Raw genomic sequence first — 21607 nt, 5'->3', positions numbered from 1 at the left:
GCCGAATATGTCCAAATCACCGTAAACGATTCTCTCTCATCTTATTTTCAATGGGTGCAATGCCTACCTTCTTACGTATCTCCTCGTTCTGAATCTTATCTTTTATTGTATTTTCACACATCCATCTAAGCATACGCATCTCAGCTACACTCATTTTTTGAATATGATGTCTCTTGGCAGCCTAACATTTCGTACCATATAGTAAAGCGGGCCTAATAGTCGTCCTATAAAACTTTCCCTTCAACCGCAATGGCATTCTACGATCGCACAACACTCCAGTCGTCCTAATAGTCATCCTATATATATAATATTTTATGATATTCACAATACATTTTAACACCCCCCTCAAACCTATGGTGTGTTCACTGAAAGTTTGTCAAGAAAAAAATAAAATTGAGGTGATGGAAGCGCCTTGGTGAAGAAGCCTGCAAGTTGATACTCAGAAGTAACATAAGATACGGTGATGGTCTGCCTCAGAAATTCTTCACGCATATAGTGGAAATCCATTTCGATATGCTTGGTTCTTTCATGAAATGTATGGTTGCTAGCTGTGTATATTGCACTCTTGTTATCTCAATACAGTCTGAAAGGTGTCCAAGTAATCTTTGCAACCAAACGATCTTTGATATTGTCGTAGTCATTGCACGGTACTCTGCTTTAGTGGATGATATGGATACTTTTTGTTGCTTTTTGCACTTCCATGACACTAGAGAATCACCTACAAAAACCAATAGTTGGGTGTCAATGATTTGGATCTCCTCCTCAATATGAGTCAAAATAAGCAATCAACTCAAGAGAGTAAGCGGAGGATAATAAAAAAACTCTAGAGGTAGAGGTTTGTAAATATCTAACAATTCTCATGTGGTGGGAGAATCTTGGAATTGGCTAGCAGTATGAAATGCATGCACAATATCAAGCCTAGTAATAGTTAAATAAGTCAGGGTGCCAATCATTTGGCGATATGGGGTAGGATCATCAAGAGGTGTTCCATCATCAATCTTTATCTTGGTATTAATAACCTTAGGTGTGTGCACCCTTTTTTCATCAGTAATACCTGACTTGTTAATAATATCATTAGCAAACTTGATTTGAGAAGGCAAGTATCCTCTAAGAGAGTAAGCAAACTCAATTCCAAGAAAAAATCTAAGAAATTCAAGATCAGTCATTTCAAAATATTTTTTAAGGATACATTTAATATACCTTACTCCCTATTTATCTTCACCCATAATGATTATATCATCAACATAAAGGAGAAGTATAACAATCTCTGCATCAGATTTTTTAGTAAACATGACAAGTATTAGTATAACAAGATTTAAAACCAAATTTTAACATAACAAAACTAAAGTGATCATACTAAGCTTTGGGTGTCTGTTTCAAACCATAAAGAGCTTTTCTAAATCAAAGTACCTTAACAACGGGGACTTCATATCTAGGAGGTGAGTCCATATACACTTTTAAATTTTTATTTAAAAATGCATTTTTTACATCCATTTGGTATATAAGTCAACCTTTAATAGCAACAACAACAATAAGAGTCCTAACTGAAGTCATCCTAGCTACTGGTGCAAATGCTTCATCATAGTCGATCCTGTATTCTTGTGCATGTCATTTAGCAACTAACTTGACCTTGTTTCTTTCTAGGGTCCTATCACTCTTAGTTTTGACTTTACACACCCATGCATAACGTATAGTTTTCTTACCATTAGGCAAATTAGATATTTCTCAAGTCATAGATTTTTCAAGTGTCCTTATTTCCTCATTCATAGCTTCTACCCATTCGGGATATTCTTTTGCTTGTTTATATGTGGTAGGTTCAAAATAGGGCAAAATTTTAGCTGGACAAGCCCTATATTGTGGTAAAAAGGATTCATAAGAGACAAATCTATCAAGGGGTCTAGAAGTCCTATATGATCTTCAACTCCTTCGGATGGTTTTCTAAGGCAGATTATCTTTCTAAGGCATTTGGTTGACTATCATTTTCACGTCTTCTATATTGAATTATGCTAGGTCCTGATTTGATTGAGGTTATTTATCTCTATCATTCTCATACGAAGAATCACCCTTATTTTGAGGCAATAATTCAAACAAAAAATAATACTCAAAGTATTTCTCAGGCACATTTTAAAAAAAAAAACTTTCATTTTTCAGAAAGCAAACATTCCTAAATATATATAGTTTGTCATTTTTTAAATCAAAACATCTAAATCTTTTCTTAGTTTCTCTATATCAAAAGAAAGCATACGATATGGCTTTAGGAGTGAGTATCATTTTTTTCGGTGAGAACAAAGCATTTGCATCCAAAAGGTTTTAACCTAAGATAATCAGGGAAAAATTTAAAAAGATTTTAATAAGGAGAGATGTTTTGAAGCTTAGATGACAAAAGTATGTTGATGAGATATACGGTTGTCAGGCATGCTTCAATCCAAAAATGTTTTGGAACATCTTTTGCAATTAAAAGAGTATTAGTAGTTTCAATTATGTGCCTATGTTTTCTCTCAACTATTTCATTTTGTTGAGAAGCATAGGCTCATGATCTTTGATGAATACAACAACAACAACTACGCCTTCATCCCAAAACAATTGGGGTCGGCGATATGAACCAACAAAGAAAATCATTATGGATCTTCCACATGAATCCTTCTCCTCCATTCATTTCTATCCAATGCCATGTCCTCGGTGAGGTTCAAAGCATTCATATCCTTTCTTATCACCTCCATCCATGTCTTCCTAGGCCTACCCCGACCTCTTTTAACTAATATATTTTCCCATTTCTCCATCCTTCTAACTGGAGCATCATTAGGCCTTCGTCGAATATGTCCAAACCACCGTAAACGATTCTCTCTCATCTTATTTTCAATGGGTGCAACGCCTACCTTCTTACGTATCTCCTTGTTTCGAATCTTATCTTTTATTGTATTTCCACACATCCATCTCAACATACGCATCTCAGCTACACTCATTTTTTGAATATGATGTCTCTTGGCAGCCCAACATTCCGTACTATATAGTAAAGCGGGCCTAATAGTCGTCCTATAAAACTTTCCCTTCAACTGCAATGGCATTCTACGATCGCACAACACTCCAGTTGCACTCTTCTATTTCATCCACCCAACCTTTATCCTATGATTTACATCTCCATCAATTTCTCCATACTTTTGAATGATAGATCCCAAATATTTGAAAGAATCATCCACCGGTACTTCGTGCTCACCAAGCTTCACTACACTCCCATCACTACTTCGTTGCTTACTAAATCGACATTCCATGTATTCTGTCTTACTCTTACTCAACTTAAAACCTCTTGCTTCCAATGTCTGTCTCCATAATTCTAACTTAGCATTAACCCCAGCTCTAGACTCATCAATCAAAACAATATCATCAGCAAACAACATACACCACGGCACATTTTCTTGAATTGATCTCGTAAGCTCATCCATCACTATAGCAAATAGGAAAGGGCTTAAAGCAGATCCTTGATGATCTTTGATGAATAATTCTATTATTTTTAAAATAGGTTTTGAAATCATTTGACATAAATTCTCCCCTTAAGTTGAAGCAAAAGATATAAATTTTGGTCTCAAATTGGTTTTTGATAAAGTTATAGTATTTTTTAAAGTTCTCAAAACCCTCATTTTTGTGCCTAAGTATATCCATGAGTATCTTGTATAGCCATCAACAAATATTACATAATAAGACAAACCACCTTTAGATAAAATAGGAGAAGGTCCCCGTACATTCAAATGCACTAATTCAAATGGTTTAGAAGAAAAAAATGTTTTTTTTGAAAAGGAAAGAACCTTCATTTTGCCAACAATACAATTCTCACAATAAATTTTTTATTACAAAATTTGCTTAAATGAGGTATATGAGATAATTTTGATAAACTGGGATGTCCCAATCTTTGATGCTATAAAGCTAAATTTATATTTTGAACATTATAACAAAAATTGCTTTTTGGAAGAAGAATACGATCCATGTAGGAAAGGTCTCCTCTATTCCTTTCCCAACCTGCTTCCTGGACTGAAGATCCTGCACAAAACATTTTTTGGATGAGAAGGATACACCACACGCATGGTCGGTAATCTGAGAAACAAAAAAGTGATTTAAGTTTAGTTTTTGGACAAGTTTAACTTTTGAAATAGAGAAGTTCAAAATACTTTCAAAATTTTCAATGCTTTTTATACTAAGAGAGGATCTATCGGCGGTAAAAACATTTTTTTGTGTTGAATTCGTATAACACTCGGAAAGTAAAGAGGAATGCAGAGTTATGAAATGAGGCTCTAGAATCCAAACACCATGATACGTTACTAGGAGGTGGTGATGTTCTAGATCATGACACCGAAAAGAGAGGAGTTTTTGATTAGTGGCTGAAGGGCCTCCATGATTTGAGAGAACATGTTTTCAATAGATTTTGAATCTTCATTGGTTCCACTTCTTTTTTCGTGAGATGCTTCCACGGATGCCACCTTTTTGTCTTTTCTTCCTTTAAACTTGGGGCAAAATCTTTTTTTGTTGTCATCATGTCTAGGCTTCCCTTGGTAGGCTTTGAAAAATGTAGTGGTTTATAAACATTTGTATTGGCACTCGGTCTTGAGACGACCAACACATTATCCTTTATTTCCTTAGATTTGGACATATATTTAAGTCTTGTCTCCTCCATGCATACTTGAGCCAAGACTTCATATAATGGATGAGGTTTTTTCTTATCAATAATATTGACCCGAACTTATTCAAATTTGGGTCTAAGTCCACTAAAAAATTGAAACAATTGTTCATGATACTTGTATTTCTTCCATTCTTAAGCATCATTTGGAATTTCAAATATAGACTCAAGTTTGGCCAATTGATCTCAAAGCCTTTTGAGGGTAATATAGTATTCCCTCATGGTCTTATCACTTTGTTTGCAATTATGTACTTTGTCTTTGATAATCTCACTTGTGAGCCACATTTTTGGGATATATATTTGTCTAACATATTCTCAAGCCTCATCGGCTCTTTCAAATTCAAGAATATTGGAGCAAAGCTCTTCATGCATACTACCCATAAAGAGGGAAAGTACATTTGCATGGCCCACTTTCCACTCTTTATGGTGTTTTTGTATTCAACCATAGCTTTTTCTCTTTCAATCCCCCTTACTTTTCTTTGGATTCACCATTGGTTCCAATAACCAAATTTATGAGGATTGGTTGTGGTTCCAATGCGGATCCATCAACAAAGTGCTGCATATCTTTACCCATGAGGATTTTTTTCACCGCCACGGCCCACATGTTGTAGTTTTTCCCATCAAATTTGATGGGAACAACCGTTACAATTTTCTTTTCGGCCATAGTGGAGGAAAAGAGAAAGAAAAGAAAAAGAGGAAAAAAGAGTAGATAGCAAGAAAGAAAAAGAGTTGAAGTTTGGTGGCGCACTTCCCGAGGCAACAAGCCAACAAACCAATGCTCCAATCTCACGAATCTCCTCTTCACGTACAAGCTTTTGCCCAAGAACACCAAAGGCTTTGATACCATGTAATGAAACAATAAGTGCACAAATATAATGCCACAAAATGACTTCACACACAAGTACAAAAGCCTCTAACACTCTCTCTCTCTTTTCAAAAGAGAATAAGAACACAAGTAAAAAAATAGGGCTTTTATTACAAATATACACAAGGAACTGGCCCAACCAGCTCAACGACTAGATTTCTAGCCGTTGGGGTTGGTCCAACAGAATACATAAAAAAGAAAAATAAAGTAGAAAAAGAAAAGTCTTACGCCTATTACAATGCTTAAATGACTGAAATACCCCTGATGGGTATTTTATTTTACATACAAAGAAAAAGATATATATATATATATACACAATACATTTTAACAAAACTAACTCCCTGTTTGTCTCCTCCATTGATGATCATGTCGTCAACATAGAGAAGAAGGATAACAATACCTGCATCAGATCTCTGACTTTTTAATAAACATAGTGGTGTCAATATAACAATAAGTAAAGCCTAGTTTAACCATAACATAACTAAAACAATCATATTAGGCTTTAGGTGCTTGTTTCAAACCATAAAGAGTTTTTCTTAAGTGAAACACCTTTACAACTGGAACCTCACATCTAGGTGGTGGGTCCATATAAACTTGTTTGTTCAATTCACCATTGAGGAAGACAAAGTATAAGAGTTCTAATGACATCTAATGACAGATACAACTATAAGAGTTCTAACCAGGGTTACTGAAAACACTATAACACTCGGGGAAGCATACTTTCTTGAAACGCATTTTGGAAGCATGAAACACATCGCTTTTGAAACTCACGGGGAAGCGACCCCTTTAAATGGGAAGTGTGCTTACCATTTCGCTTTTCACTCTCTTCGTATTTGCTTCCTAATAATAGAAAGTGGTTTTTTTTTGGGGGGGGTCGCTTAGAGCCTTTAATTTTTTTTTTTTTTTGCAGAATATCAGGAAAACTCGATTCCTATTCGCTTCCCACTCGAATCGTAGGTTGCTTCCCTCTTCTCTTTCGGTTCACTTCCTAGGTTGCTTCCCTTCTCGCTTCCGAGATGATTCCCGGTTCGCTTTTAAGTCGTCCTGCGCTTCATGCTTCCTAAAATTTTAGAAGTTCTTTACTTCTCGCTTCCGCTTTTCAAATCGCTTCCTGATACCGCTTCCTTGATTGACAACTCTGGTTTTAACAGAAGACATCCTAAAACTTTAGGTTTTTATTATTTTTGTATTTTATTATTTTTATCAAGGGCATTATAGTCCTTATAATGCCCTTGAAATAGAGTTGTTCGGAGTAGGTGTGCACACGAGCTAGGCTCGAGCCGAGCTCAGGCTTAAAAGGCTCGACTCGAATTGAGCCAAGCTTGAAAAGTTTTGTATAAACTCGACTTGAGTTCAAGCTCGAGCCTGGCTTGGCTCGAGCCGCATTAACTTACATTTAAAAAAATAATCAATTGCATAGAGGACCTCACGCATACATGATATACATGTTACCCACTTAGCTAAAAGCAGATTTTGTGATTGTAAGTCAACAAAAATTATACATATCCTAAAATTAGTCGCCATATGACACAATTAGACGAGCTTAATTGGGCTAAGCGAGCTTAATCAAGCTTGAATGCCTGATCAAGCCGAGCTCGAGCTAGTTTAGCTCGTTGTCCAACCCTAGTTCGTAGTGCTCCCAACGACTATATTTCTAGTCGTTCCCAATGGCTCTTCTTGCTCCCTTTTGTGTATAAATAAGGGATGAAACCTTATATTTTTTATGTTGTTTCTCTTGCCCATAAGTGGCATTGTGTTTTTTATTGTATCTTGACTCATAAGTGATCTCCATTTGTATATGTTGTAATTGCCCATAAGAGGCATGTGCTTATGTTCATCGTATTTCATTACATGGTATCAAAGCATTGGAGCTCTTGGGTTGTAACCTGTACGTGAAGATCAAGAGGAGGAACGTGAGATTGATGGAGCATCGGTTCATTGATTTGTTGCCTAGGAAAGCATGCCATCAAACTTCTTCAACACATTTCTTGCCATCTTCTCTTTTTTTCTCTCTATCTATTTTCTTCTCTCTCTTTATTTTCTTGGTACGATGGCCGAAAAAGTAGTTACAGTTGGTCCCGTCATATTTGATAAAAAAATTATAATATGTGGGTCACTGCTATGAAAAGAATTTTAGTTGGCAAAGATTTATGGGACTATGTTGATGGCTCCATATCAGAACCACAACCGATTATCACAAAATCTATTTGTAGGAAAGATGAAGTTACCAAAGAGAAACCTCTTAAAGACAAAGAGAGATAAAAGTTTCTTTTAGACTACAAAAAAGGCAACTAAAGCATGGGATGTTGGACATGCCAAGGTTTTATCCCTCTTTATGAGAAGTATGTGTGAAGAACTTTGTGAAAATATCTTGACATTTGAGAGGGCCGATGAAGCATGGGTTTATATCAAACAAACCTACACCCTACATGATGACGCTCATAAATGGGAATTGCAAGATAAGATTCACAATTGCAAACAAGGAGAAAGAAGTGTTTAAGAATATTGTGGTACTATCAAAAAACTTTGAGACCAAATGACTAAAATGAAGCTTATTTGGGATACCCTTGATGATGCTCGCCATAGGAAAAATCAAATCCTTGGTGAACAATTTTTTCAATTTATGAAAAGGCTTAGGCCTAAATTTGAACATGTTTGAGTATCTATAATCCACCAGAACAAAAATCAATAGGCGCTTCCTCCTTTACATGAGATTTTAGCCCAAGTTTGCATAGAAGAAACAAGGTTAAAATCCATGACCGAATCTAAAGATAGCGGTTTTTAGACCCGGTGTCAATACTCATTCCTATAAGATTCTTCACTTCTACAAGAATAATTTTTGGAGGCCAAGGAGCAATGATAGGAGATATGATGGGAGAAATGATGCAAAAGAAAAAATTATTTGTCCAGACACGTCAAATCTTATTGATTTGAATTAAAAAAGGATGAGAAAAGAGTAGCTATCATAGAAGCTCCTCAAGAAAACAAGTCTCCAACTCCAGTTACCAAGGCATGTCCTTGTCTCAACTTGCGGAAGCTCTACAACCGCTCATCAAAGGCTTATCTTCCTTAACTGGTGTTGCAGTCTCTTTTTCCTCTCCTCCCGATAAGATTTCTTAGCTCCTAGATTCTAGTGCCTCATTTTATATGACCCCTAATAGTACTGTGCTCTTTGATTGTGTTTTTAATTCTAGTAAATCTAATGTGTTTATCGCAGATAGATCCTCTCTTGAAATTAAAGGAATTGAAAAAATTTCAAATTCTTCAAAATTTTCTATTCCAAAAATCAGAATTATTCCAAAACTTAAATCTTATTTCAGTTTTTAAAATAATCGACCATGGTTGTAAGGTCTCCTTCACATCTGACCACTGTCTAATACAGGATCTTCAGTCCGGCAAGCAAATTGGAGAAGGGCATAGAGAAGGAGATCTCTACTACATGGATCGATTGATCATTCCTAAAGATTTTTTTTGCTTCAATGTACAAAAATTGGATATTTTTCTATAGCCTCAATGACTAGGTCATCCTAGCATTTCTAAATTATCCAATATATCTCATTTGACAAAATTTTGTAATAAAAAAATCCAACATATTGATTGTATTCTTGAAAAAATAAGTCATTCCTTATCAAGAGAAAACTTTTGTTGCTTTTAAATCGCTTAAATTAACACTCAGATGTTTGGGTTCCTGCCCTTGTTGCCTCTAAAGGAGGATTTACTTATTATGTGATATTTGTGGATGATTATTATTGGTTCACTTGGATTTTCTTTCTTAGGCACAAATATGAAGTTTTTGAAACTTTCAAAACTTTTCACAATCTTGTTAAGAATCTTCTTAAAACTACTATTTCTATATTTTGGTCTGACTCGGGGGGATAATATATGTGAAGATTTTAAAAATTATTTGAAAAATCACAACATTTTACATCAAAGATCTTTTGTAAACGCCCTCAACAAAATGGTTTGGTCGACAGAAAACACAGGCAACACTTTTGGGTTGAAGTTATTCTTACTTCAGTTTACCTCATACACAGACTTCCTTAAACCAAACTTCAAAATATTTCTCCCTACAAGAAACTTTATAAAACTATTGCTGACTATTTCAGACTAAGGGCTTTTGGATGTAAATATTTTTCTTGGTTATGGGGAAACCAAAAAAGAGTTTAAATGTTATGATTCTAAACATGATAAATTCTATATATCAAGGAATGTTACCTTTATAGAGCAAGAAAGTTTCCTTGATTTAAATGTGCCTATTAAAGAAAATAGTGATGATTACTCTTTTCTTGAATTATTTCCTGAATGTAGTGATATATTAAATAACAATGATGTTCTTAATGATGAACCTCAATCCAACATACAGTATGATGAGTCTAATAACATTAATGGTAGACCTTCAGTTATCCAATTGTTAAAGAAGACGTGATTTGGTTTTGGATCTACGCTTGGTCCAGATCCATATCACGTGTTTTAGAATTTATCCATATCACGTGTTAGTATTTCTATTTTGCACGTGCACCTTTTGTGTAGTTTGTATTTATAATCAGGGACATTAGCATCCATTGTAATTGTGAGTCACTGTATATTAACAAAGTTTCTCTAGGTCAAGACATGACCTTTTCTGCGCAGCCCCTTTGCCTCCTGTCATCTCCTCTTTATGCAGATAGTGAAGACGTGGGCTGGAACACTGAATTCTGACATGGTATCAGAGCAGGCCCATTGAAGGTTTCCTTTCTATTCTTTATTCTTCATTTCTTTTATTCCTGCTCTCATTTTCTGTTTCACGACAGATCTGTTTTCCATTCAGATCTGGGTCCCTTCTAATCTAATTATTTATTCTTTTTCTTTAAGGACAGATCTGACGTGCTGCCTCTGATCACGTCAGATCTGGTGCTGTTTTCTCTGGTGCTGTTTTCTGTCTAAAGAACAGGTCTGATCTGACGTGCTGTCTTCTGTCTAAAGAACAGATCACGTCAGATCTGGTGATGTTTACTGTTATCTCATTATTCTCTCTGTCTAAAGGTACATCTAAAATCAGATCACGTTAAATCCGATTTGTTCATCTTTCATAATCATCTTTTACTCTTCATTCATTATTTCTTTATTTATATTTCTTATCTTGTTCAATAGTTTCCTACGTAAACAATCTTGACTATTCATATTATTTCTGTTGGGTGGAATTTTCTTTGTTGGCCTGTGCTGATATATTGGATCTTCATAAATTGTGTTGCGGTTCTGGTACATAACCAGTAACCAGATCTCTTTGCAAAAAAAAAAGGTGCGCAACACAGGGTCCGAAATTAAAGTCATCTGAAAGTTTCCCCATCTGAAAGTTCTTTTTCAATCCATAATTGAAAGATATGGATCCATCCTCTACTCATTCAAGTCTTTCCTCTAGCTTTCTGAGTCAACTTGTTTCTGAAAAACTCGATCATTCCAATTTCTTGACTTGGAAAAGACAAATAATTTCCTTCATACGAAGCCAAGACCTTTCTGGTCCCTTAGATGGATCAACTCCAGCCTCGCTTCAATTTATCACGCAGGAAATACAGGATGATAAAGGGGTTGTCTCATCTTGGATTATTCAAAATCTTGACTTCACGTTTTGGATGAAAAGAGACCAAGCACTAGTCACGTACATCACTTCTACTTTATCCCAAGAAATACTTATTGCAATACCAGATGATTGTTCGGCCGCTGAACTATGGATTATGTTGGCTCAAACCTATTCTCAAATGTCGGAAGTAAAAGTTTTGTATCTCAAGCGAGAATTTCAGTCACTAAAGAAGGGCACTATGTCTGTTATGGATTACCTGAACAAGGTAAAAACTATCACAGATCAATTGGCTCTTGTTGGATGTGCGATCACAGAGAGAGATAAGGTGCAACAAGTTTTAAGCGGATTGGGAGCAGATTATCATGTTCTTGTCACGTATCTCACATGCTTGCCTATTTTTCCCAGTTTTGAAGACTTACGAGCTAAACTTTTACATTATGAGATCTGTTTGAAGAACCTTTCTGATGGTGATGGTGAACAACTTGACTCCCAAAATGTTTTGGCTACTGGGCTGTTTTATAGACAAGGTCGTGGTGGAGGAAATAATCATCGCGGAGGTAGATCTCGAGGACGTTATGGTGGACAAAGGGAACGTGAGTTGCTTCCTACCCCAAACATGCCTCCTAATGCTCATGTAGGAACTCCAAGAAATATTCCCACATGCTTCCTCTGTAATAAAAGGGGTCACATTAAAGCTGACTGTTGGTTCAATCCTCATAACAAAGGCAATAATTCTATTATTCAGTCAAACAAACAGACTGATGGGAGTAAATCTAGTGGAGATATGCAACAACTTTTATTGGCAGCCCTTTCAAAGATGACAATAGCACAAGATAACAAGAGAGTATGGTATATAGACTCTGGAGCAGCCACCCATGTCACGGGAGATGCCGGTAAACTCTCGAACTTATCTCCTTATTTAGATAATGGCAATATTGTCACTGGAGATGGAACTCATCATTCCATTTTTCACACTGGAAATGCCATAATACCCTTCTTAAATTCATCCATAAAGCTGTTAAATGTTCTACATGCTCCTAATATCAAAAAGAACATTATTTCTGTCTCCAAACTTGTTGATGATACACATTCTTCTGTCGAATTTACTCCATCTTTTGTGTATGTCAAGGACCTTCAAACGAGGGAGACATTCGTTAAAGGGGAGCAACGAGGAAATATGTACATCTTCAAAGAAGATCCTTTTGTTCATGTTTCTGCTCCTGTCGTATTGAAGCCTTCGTTGAAGTCCAATGAATCCTCTTCTAAATGTCTTCTTAGTCTGTCTAAAAGTAATAAGTCAAATGTTTAGCATAGTCGACTTGGTCACTGTAGTTTTTCTTTTCTTGAAAAGTTTGTAAGAGATAATCTTATCTCTTCATCTAGCTTGAGTCCTACTTTTGGCAATGAGCAATGTACAAGTTGTGCAAGAGTCATGTTCTTTCTTTCAATTCAATTAATAAAAGAGCTTCAAGACCTTTTGAGATTATCTACTCTGATGTATGGGGTCTTGCATCTACTTGTTCCTTTTTCGGTAGTTGATACTATGTTCTCTTCATTGATAGTTATTCTCGTTATACCTGGATATATTTCATGAAACATAAATCTGAAGTCCCTAAATTGTTCAGAATGTTTTATGCCTTTGTCAAAACTCAATTTTCGTTAAATATTATGAATTTTCAGTATGATGGGGGTGGTGAATATACTTTAAATGACTTTATTGCTTTTCTTTGAAACAATGGTATAAGTCGCAGAGTTTCCTGCTCGCACACACCGCAACAAAATGGTGTGGCTGAACGGAAACACCGCTACGTTGTTGAGAGTGCGATGAGCATGTTGCATGATAGTCATATTCCTATTGAGTTATGGACAAAAGCTTTTCACTCGACGGTTTATATTATAAATCGATTGCCGATGGTCATTTTAGCAAATAAATCACCTTATTATACTCTTTTTGGGCAGCATCCAGATTATGATAATTTACAAATTTTTGGTTGTGTTTGTTATGTGCACATTAACAAATCATTAAGAAATAAGTTTCAGGATAAAGCTTCTAAGTGCAGATTTGTGGGATATGCGGACGATTATAAGGGATATCGCTGCTATGAGCCTCTGACCAAGCGTATTAAGATCTCCAGAAATGTGGTTTTCGATGAGCAGAATTTTGAAGATGGGCATCCTTTACAAAATACGCGTCATAGTGTTGAAGTTTATTCTCCATGGTTAAATGTCGAGTTGTTTGCTAACACCAATGGAGAGTGTTCATCTGACTGCAGTGTTGCTCCCATGCCCTTTCTTGTACCGGATGAAACCTCTTGCACAACTCAAATTAAGATTGACAACTTGTCGCCCAAGGAGATTGAGAAGTTTTCAGGACCAGTCTATACAAGAAGAGCAGCAAAAACTACTCCCACCATTACTGATGTGACTGTTGATGAACCTGAAAATCATTCTTTTGTCAAAAAATCTGAAAGAATTCGACATCCAATTTAGAGATGGGTTAGTTATGATAATTTCACTCTGGATTTTCAGTTATTTCTGTCACGGGTCGAAAAACAAGATGAACCTACTACCTTCTATTAGGCAGTCAAGTCACACAGGTGGATAGAGGCAATGAATGAAGAAATAAAAGCGTTACATGAATGTCAAAAATGGGACGTTATTTCCAGACCCAGTGATAGAAATATCGTAGAGTCTAAGTGGGTTTATAAGATCAAGTATAAACCTGATGGGAGCATTGAACGACACAAAGCAAGACTTGTTGCACGTGGCTTCACTCAAGAATATGGCCATGATTATGATGAGACTTTTAGTCCCGTAGTCAAGATGGGGACAATTCGTATCATATTATCTCTAGCTGTTCATCACCAATGGACATTGAGCCAGATGGATGCGAAAAATGCTTTCCTTCATGGGGGCCTTAAAGAAGAAGTTTATATGGAACAACCACCTTGATATGCGGAAGGAGATCCTAAGGGGTATGTCTGCAAATTGAAGAGAGCTCTTTATGGTTTAAAGCAATCGTCACGGTCTTGGTTTGATAGTTTTTCTCTCAAGGTTCAAAATCTTGGTTTCTGCAGATGCACTCTTGATCACTCACTCTTTATCTTCAGGGACAAGCATACAATCACATTCTTATTGATTTATGTAGATGACATAATTATCACGGGTAACTCTTGCAGTCATATCCAGAAAGTCAAGGAATTCTTAAGTCAAAATTTTAAAATGAATGATCTTGGTGAACTGAGATATTTTCTTGGAATAGAAGTTGACAGGAAAGACAATGTGTTGACCCTGCCACAACATAAATATACTCTTGACTTGTTAAGTAGAGCCAGAATGAAAGATTGCAAGCCTTTAGCTACTCCGAGCATTTTACAACAAAAGTTGAGTTTCCACGATGGAGACTTAAATGATGATCCCACCAGATACCGAAGTATTGTCGGAATGCTCCAGTATCCTACCTTCACTAAACCTGACATTGTCTATTCTGTAAATCAAGTGTCTCAATTTATGCATGAACCTCGAAATGGGCACATGGGTACAGTTAAACGGATATTGAGATACTTAAAGGGTACAGTGAGTGATGAACTTGTTTATAAGAGGAATCTTATAGATAATGGGGCTCATAAAATTTTTATCTATACAGATGCAGACTGGGCAGGAGATCCAGATGAGAGAAGGTCAGTTTCAGGCTATTGTATATTTCTTGGCAGCAACATTGTGTCTTGGAGTAGTAGAAAACAGAAAGTTGTTGCCAGATCTAGCACTGAGGCTGAATATCATTCCATGGCAGCGGCCACAGCAGAAGCTATGTGGGTTAGACACTTGCTAACAGAATTGGGAGAATCTGTTTCAAAATCGTTATTATTGTGTGACAATCAAAGTGCGATAAATATTTTTTTAATCCCATTCATCATAGTCGCACTAAACATATCGAAATAGATCAACATTTTGTCAGGCAAAAGGTTGAAGAGAAAGAAATTTAGCCATACTATGTTCGCACTGAAGATCAAGTGGCCGATATGTTTACAAAAGGGCTGACCAAATATAATTTTTGGTTCTTAAAAGGCAAGTTGTCCATGATTCGTGATCATGCACAACTTGAGGGAGTCTGTTAAAGAAAACGTGATTTGGTTTTGGATCTACGCTTGGTCCAGATCCATATCACGTGTTTTAGTATTTATCCATATCACGTGTTAGTATTTCTATTTTGCACATGTCCACCTTTTGTGTAGTTTGTATTTATAATCAGGGACATTATCGTCCATTGTAATTGTGAGTCACTATATATTAACAAAGTTTCTCTAGGTCAAGACATGACCTTTTCTACGCAGTCCCTTTGCCTCCTGTCATCTCCTCTTTCTGCAAATAGTGAAGACGTGGGCTGGAACACTGAATTCTGACACCAATATGAGAGAAGAATTGGTGATAGACATTCAAATGCCTTAGAACAATATTCTAGCATAGAACCAAGCACTGTTAAGAAATCCACCAGAAAACATAAACCTCCAAATAGATTTGTTTCCTATGAAAACTTTCCTCCTCAATATAGAGCTTGTGTAGTTAAGATATTTTCTTTCTTTGAACCATCCTCATACAACCGGGCAAAAAATTGTCCTTCATGGACAAATGCTATGAACGTTGAAATACAAGTCTTAGAGAAATAAAAAACATAGGATATAAGAAGTCTTCCTCATGGAAAGAAGACAATATGTTGTAAATGGGTGTTTAAAATTAAAACCGAGAGTGATGCAACTTTAGAGAGACGTAAGGCTAGATTAGTGGCTAAGGGTTACTCTCAGAAATATGGTATAGATATAATAAAAATTAACACAACTAATTACATAAGATGAAATGACTAAAATACCCCTGATGGGTTTTACTTATTACATCAAGATATATGTATATATGTGAAACAATATATATATATATATATATATATATATATATATTAGTAATGGGTACGTGCTAAATGAAACATGCTAAATGAGTTTTTTTACTCTTTCGGTGTTTTTTTCGCAGTTCTGACCCCCCATAAATGTGTTGGGCATGGTTGATTTACGTGAAATCCACACCTGGATCATGTGTTTTTAATGAAAAAAATGATATTTAGAGCCTAAAAATTTTACAAAGATTTTGGACCGTTGATTTTTCAAATGTTATAAAAACCCACCCATGTGTTGGAATCAAACACTTCAATAGCTGATCCCTATAAAATCAAGTACATAGATCACATCTGCACGGTCAGAATTTAAAAATAAAACGAAAAAACCCTAAAAAACTCATTTAGCATATTTCATTTAGCATGTACCCTATATATATACACTCACTTTAACAGCTTGTTCGACACTGTTTTCTGGAAGGTGGGTGGTAGTGGTGGTGAGATGGATGATGAAAAATCATCGTGGGAAGGACGGTTTTCCGGGAGGTGGGTGATGGTGAGGGGTGGTGGTGGTGATATGGGTGGTGGGGAGTGCAAATTACTGTTTTCTCTTGGTAGGAAACAATCCTTCACCCCCTGGAGGAATGTTTTCTATCAAAAAGTGTACTTTTTAGAAAAACTCTCTCAGAGAGAGTCTCTCGTTTGGAAGGGCAAAAAAAACTGTATTGTTTCCCACCTTGTATCACTTCCTGCATCTTTCTCACTCCCAAACGTGCACTACGTGTGGGATTCTCTATAATAAAGGAAAGGTGGTGTGCATTTGGAAATGGAGTGAGTGTGGTCACATGTGAAATGAATAAATGAGATAGATAAAGAGGGGAAGGGGGAAGGCATTGGGAAGTGTGTTTAATGTGAGTACATGAGAGAGAGGATGCATTGAGAAAGGAGAGGACTAAGCGTGCATTTTTTATTGGCAGAAAACTGGGGCTTTGGTCACTTGGAAGTTAAGTCTCTCCAAGAGATTTGGACCAGGGTTACCGGAAGCGCCTACCTAAAAGGGGAAGCGCGCTTCGGAAGCGCGAAACGTCGCGCTTCCGAAGCGTGGGGGGAAGCGTCCCCCTTTTTTGGGAAGCGCACTTCCCTTTAATGGGAAGCGCACTTCCCATCACGCTTCCCCTCGCTTCCCCTGTTTTTTTCAATTCTTTTGTATTTTTTATTTTTTATTTTAATTTTTTTCGCTTCCCCTCGCTTCCGAGACGCTTCCTAGGTCGCTTCCGAGACACTTCCCGAATCGGTCCTAAGTGGTCCCACGCTTCCCCGCTTCCTAAAATTTTGAAAGTGCCTCGCTTCCCGCTCCCGCTTCCTCAACTGGCAACCATGATTTGGACTCTATGCCCACGGAGTTTTACGCTGCCAGGATAGCGACTGTAAGTACAACAAACAAATCCTGCACGGCTAGGTCTCTGATTCTGGGGGTGGTTTCTCCCTGTAAATATTAAATACATACATATATATATATATATATCATAGAAGTATAATATAATATTAATATAATACGATCTCTCTCAGTTTCTGCCAAAGGGGAAGCAGTAGGGGCTGAGAGAGTGAGAGAGAGTACCTGGGAGCCCTGGATACCGTACTTGGATGACTCAATTTATTTTCAGCTAGTGGCTAGCTCACCTAGATTTGTCTATGAAACCTCTTGTTGCGCACCATTTCTCCTAATTAACTTTTTATATTTTTGAAATTTCAGGAGCTCTTTGACCATAAAATTAGTTCCTTCTTCTGGGTTTATTTGTATGATGGTGCTGACTCTTATAATGGCCATGGGGAGTGACTATTATTATTTTGTCCAATTTTGTCTTTATCCTTTCACAATGTCAATCCATTGATCTTTGGACTCCAACATATGCACATACAAGCAGGAATCTGACCTTTTGGGAATTTGTACACCGAAATAGTTGAATACTAGGCTTGCAGGTTGCTTCTGAGCATGTTCTAACATTGTACAGGATAAGATTTATATTTTAGATACTCTTAACTTACTGGATCAGTATGACTACTTTTCATTCTAGACAAGTTTCGCGGTCTCCACATTCCAGGCATTCTCAACGCAAGCATTCTCCCTATTCTTCTCACGATACAAGGTAAGCAGCTGCTTATTGATTCCTATAGATTTCAGGTAGTATGCTTCATAGCAATTACATGGGAGGTGATCTATGGATGTTGGTATTTTGTTTATTTGAGCATGTTGGATCGTCACTAGCAATGCTTTGCTTAATGCAGAAACAGGCGTTCAAGATCAGTTTCACCAGTTCGTCGGCATCGGTGATGCCAGCTCTATGGTAGTGGCCTTGGTAGTTGCAGATGCTGGTAAAGGATGATTCTACAAGATGCAGTGATGGAGGATGTGGAGTTGGAGCACAGAGGAAACAAGATGATGAATAGCCCAAGTGTGTAGGTACTGCAGCCAATGTTAAAGAGGGAAAGTGAAAGATACGAGTGGTGATGTGGAATTTGTCCTTACTCAAATGTAATTCTACATACATAGAAAAGCCTGACTGCTGTATCTTGCCTTGATCTTAATGATTCAGAGTGTATTCGCTCTACATATCAGGCTTCATTTTTTGACAAAGTTGTAATGATATGCACTTTAAGATTGTTATGCAAGAATGTCAAAGAGTTGCTGGTGGAAAGCCTACCCTGTTAATTTTTTGTATGGGCTGATGGTAATGCAACTCTAATGGTCCTTACATCATGTGCTATGCGGTTCAGGCTCTGTTTGGAGGCCTTGCATTGAGATGGAAACACCATTTCCTTGTGGTTAGGGATGGCAGTGGACCGGGGGACAACGGGGCTCCGCCCTGCCTCGCCCCGTTTGGACCGGGGATGAAGGGCATGAAACGGGGATGGAGGCGGGGATGAAGGTTAAAATCTATCCCCATGCGGGGATGGACTTACGCTTTTCCCCGCCTAGCCCCACCCTGCCCCGTCCCGTCCCCAATCCTTTAAGGGATGACTATAGACTAAGGGGAAACGGGGTCCGCCCTGCCTCGCCCCTGTTTGGACCAGGGATGGAGGCGGGGGTGGAGGTTAAAATCCATCCCCGTGCGGGGATGAAGGTTCAGATTTTGAAATGGGGCGGGGGTGAAGACCTTGTCCCCCGCCCCGGTCCACTGCCATCCCTACTTGTGGTGTTGATGATGGAGTTGCCAACAAAATTCTCTCGTGAATGGTGTTGAAATGTGGTGTTGAGGCTGCTTACTCCATTCTCAATGCAATGTTTTGGCAACACCCATGTTCCCAAACAGTAGAGGGCATGAGAGCACTAGTGGAAGTAATAGCACACCTCTGATTCGAGGCTCCCAAAAAGAGCTTTACTGATAGCCAATTTCTCATAACACCAGTTCCCAGGGTTGGCTACTGCTCATGTTAACATAGTGACAAGTTTAAAACGGGAAAACAACGGCCTTTTTCTTGCAAGAAATGTAAATTTTTTGTTTTCCTTATTATCGGCAAAATATTAATGAAAAATAGAAAAACAAATATTTGCAAAAGAATAAATATAAAACAAAAAATATTTTCTTTCGATATTTGCTATTTGAACAGCTGACAAAATATCGACTTCTTTCTTTTTGGGTTCAAACGCCGATATTTATTACTACGCATTCTGGTGCATCTAGAGATTGGGTGGGTCTCTTTGTTTATTGATGTGGTTCTAGATTCGAAACTTGTCATCATGCCCAGTCCCATCGCTCCAAACTTTTATTAGCTGAATGTTTCCACTGAGATCGAGCGTCTCAGATCAATTGGCATGCCCACTCAGTATTTCAACTTACCGCTGGCTCACGACTTTAGTCTCTCTTTACACACACGCGCGCATATATATATATATATATATATATATATATATATATATATATATATATATATAAGTGGTAGCTGCGTAACCCTTAAGATCGCAACTACCAGTGCAATCATACTGGCTGTCCATCGCAGCCTTGATGGACGGTCAGTGCCAAAAAACATGAAAAAAAACAGTTTTTTTTTACTTTTGTAGGCTTTAGCTGTGCTTTTAGAGTGTCCCCAAAGGTCCCAGTTACGTTGGGACCTTTAGCGGCGCTCAAAAGCATTGGTAAAGCATGGAAAGGATATGGACATCCTTTTTTAAAAAGCGTTTTAACGATGCTTTTGAGCGATGCGAAAGGTTCCAGCGGGACCAGGACCTTTAGCAATGAAAGGATATGGACATCCGCTAAAGCCTATTTTTTAGCAAGTTTTTTTGTGCTCACCGTCCATCAAGGCCGTGATGGATGGCCAGTATAATTGTGCTTATATATATATATATATATATATATATATATATATATATATATATATAGAGAGAGAGAGAGAGAGAGAGAGAGAGAGAGACGATACTACGTAAACATAGATGGAGGGCAGCCTTGTGCAAAATAATAATACATCGTACTTTCTTTAATAACATGCCAGGTGTTCTTGCCTATTTGTCATTTATAGATTTGTTCAATCTTAATACTTCTTAAAGATGGATGAAGGCATTATTGTACAAAATAATGACACAATTATACAAAAAAAACAACAACAACAACAACTACGCCTTCATCCCAAAACAATTGGGGTCAGCGATATGAACCAAAAAAGAAATTCATTTTGGGTCTTCCACATGAATCCTTTTCCTCCAATCATTTATATCCAACGCCATGTCCTCGGTGAGGTTCAAAGCATTCATATCCTTTCCTATCATCTCCATCCAAGTCTTCCTAGGCCTACCCCGACCTCTTTTAACTAATATATTTTCCCATTTCTCCAACCTTCTAACTGGAGCATCATTAGGCCTTCGCCGAATATGTCCAAACCACCGTAAACGATTCTCTCGCATCTTATTTTCAATGGGTGCAACACCTACCTTCTTACGTATCTCTTCGTTCCGAATCTTATCTTTTATTGTATTTCCACACATCCATCTAAGCATCCGCATCTCAGCTACACTCATTTTTTGAATATGATGTCTCTTGGCAGCCCAACATTCCGTACCATATAGTAAAGCGGGTCTAATAGTTGACACAATTATATATATTTTTAATGATATGCAATGTATTATCGTATATATATGTCATTACAAAATTTGTTTGACTTTTATACATTAAAAAATGCCCCATCATGCAGGAGAGAGAGGAAAATTAGGAAAGCTATGGCTGTAAATATATATGAGTAATGCACTCGTTCTGCCCGTTAGGTTCCTTAAAAAAACATAGTTTTTTATATTTTTTCTCATATCTAACACCTGAGATGTGATCTATAGGTTTTATTTAGTAGGAACTGAGTTTTGGATCACCGGAATCTGACTTGTATACAGGTTTTCCTGTGATCCACAATCAATGGCTATGAAGGCATCACTTTTTCTCAGCTCATAACAATACATTTTTCATAAAAAAAAATATGATGCAAGAGTTGATTCTCACTAAATCGAGCATGCTAAACACATCTAACGGTTCAGATCTATCATACAATACTTCAAACTATGGGGCCTAATGGGGCAGAATGAAAAAATAGGGGCTAATATATTCAGCTCTCTCTCTCTCTCTCTCTCTCTCTCTCTCTCTCTCTCTCTCTCTA

General features: G+C 37.2%; 1 protein-coding gene across 2 annotated transcripts in view; it reads left to right on the top strand.

The window, feature by feature from the left end:
- Positions 1–18666, top strand: part of LOC149811658 (uncharacterized) — a 109770-nt gene extending 91104 nt beyond the window's left edge. For both annotated transcript variants that reach the window (XM_089993644.1, XM_089993643.1), the window contains 2 exons: positions 18046–18117; positions 18257–18666. In XM_089993644.1, the coding sequence (XP_089849770.1) occupies positions 18046–18117; positions 18257–18302 (118 nt within the window). In that variant the 3' untranslated portion in view covers positions 18303–18666. The remainder of the gene's footprint in view (positions 1–18045; positions 18118–18256) is intronic.
- The last annotated feature ends 2941 nt before the right edge of the window (positions 18667–21607 follow it).

The sequence above is a fragment of the Nuphar pumila genome, chromosome 17 (assembly GCF_984573655.1).
Source record: "Nuphar pumila chromosome 17, dmNupPumi1.hap1.1, whole genome shotgun sequence".
NCBI lineage: Eukaryota > Viridiplantae > Streptophyta > Magnoliopsida > Nymphaeales > Nymphaeaceae > Nuphar > Nuphar pumila.
This window is presented reverse-complemented; position numbering and strand designations above follow the sequence as displayed.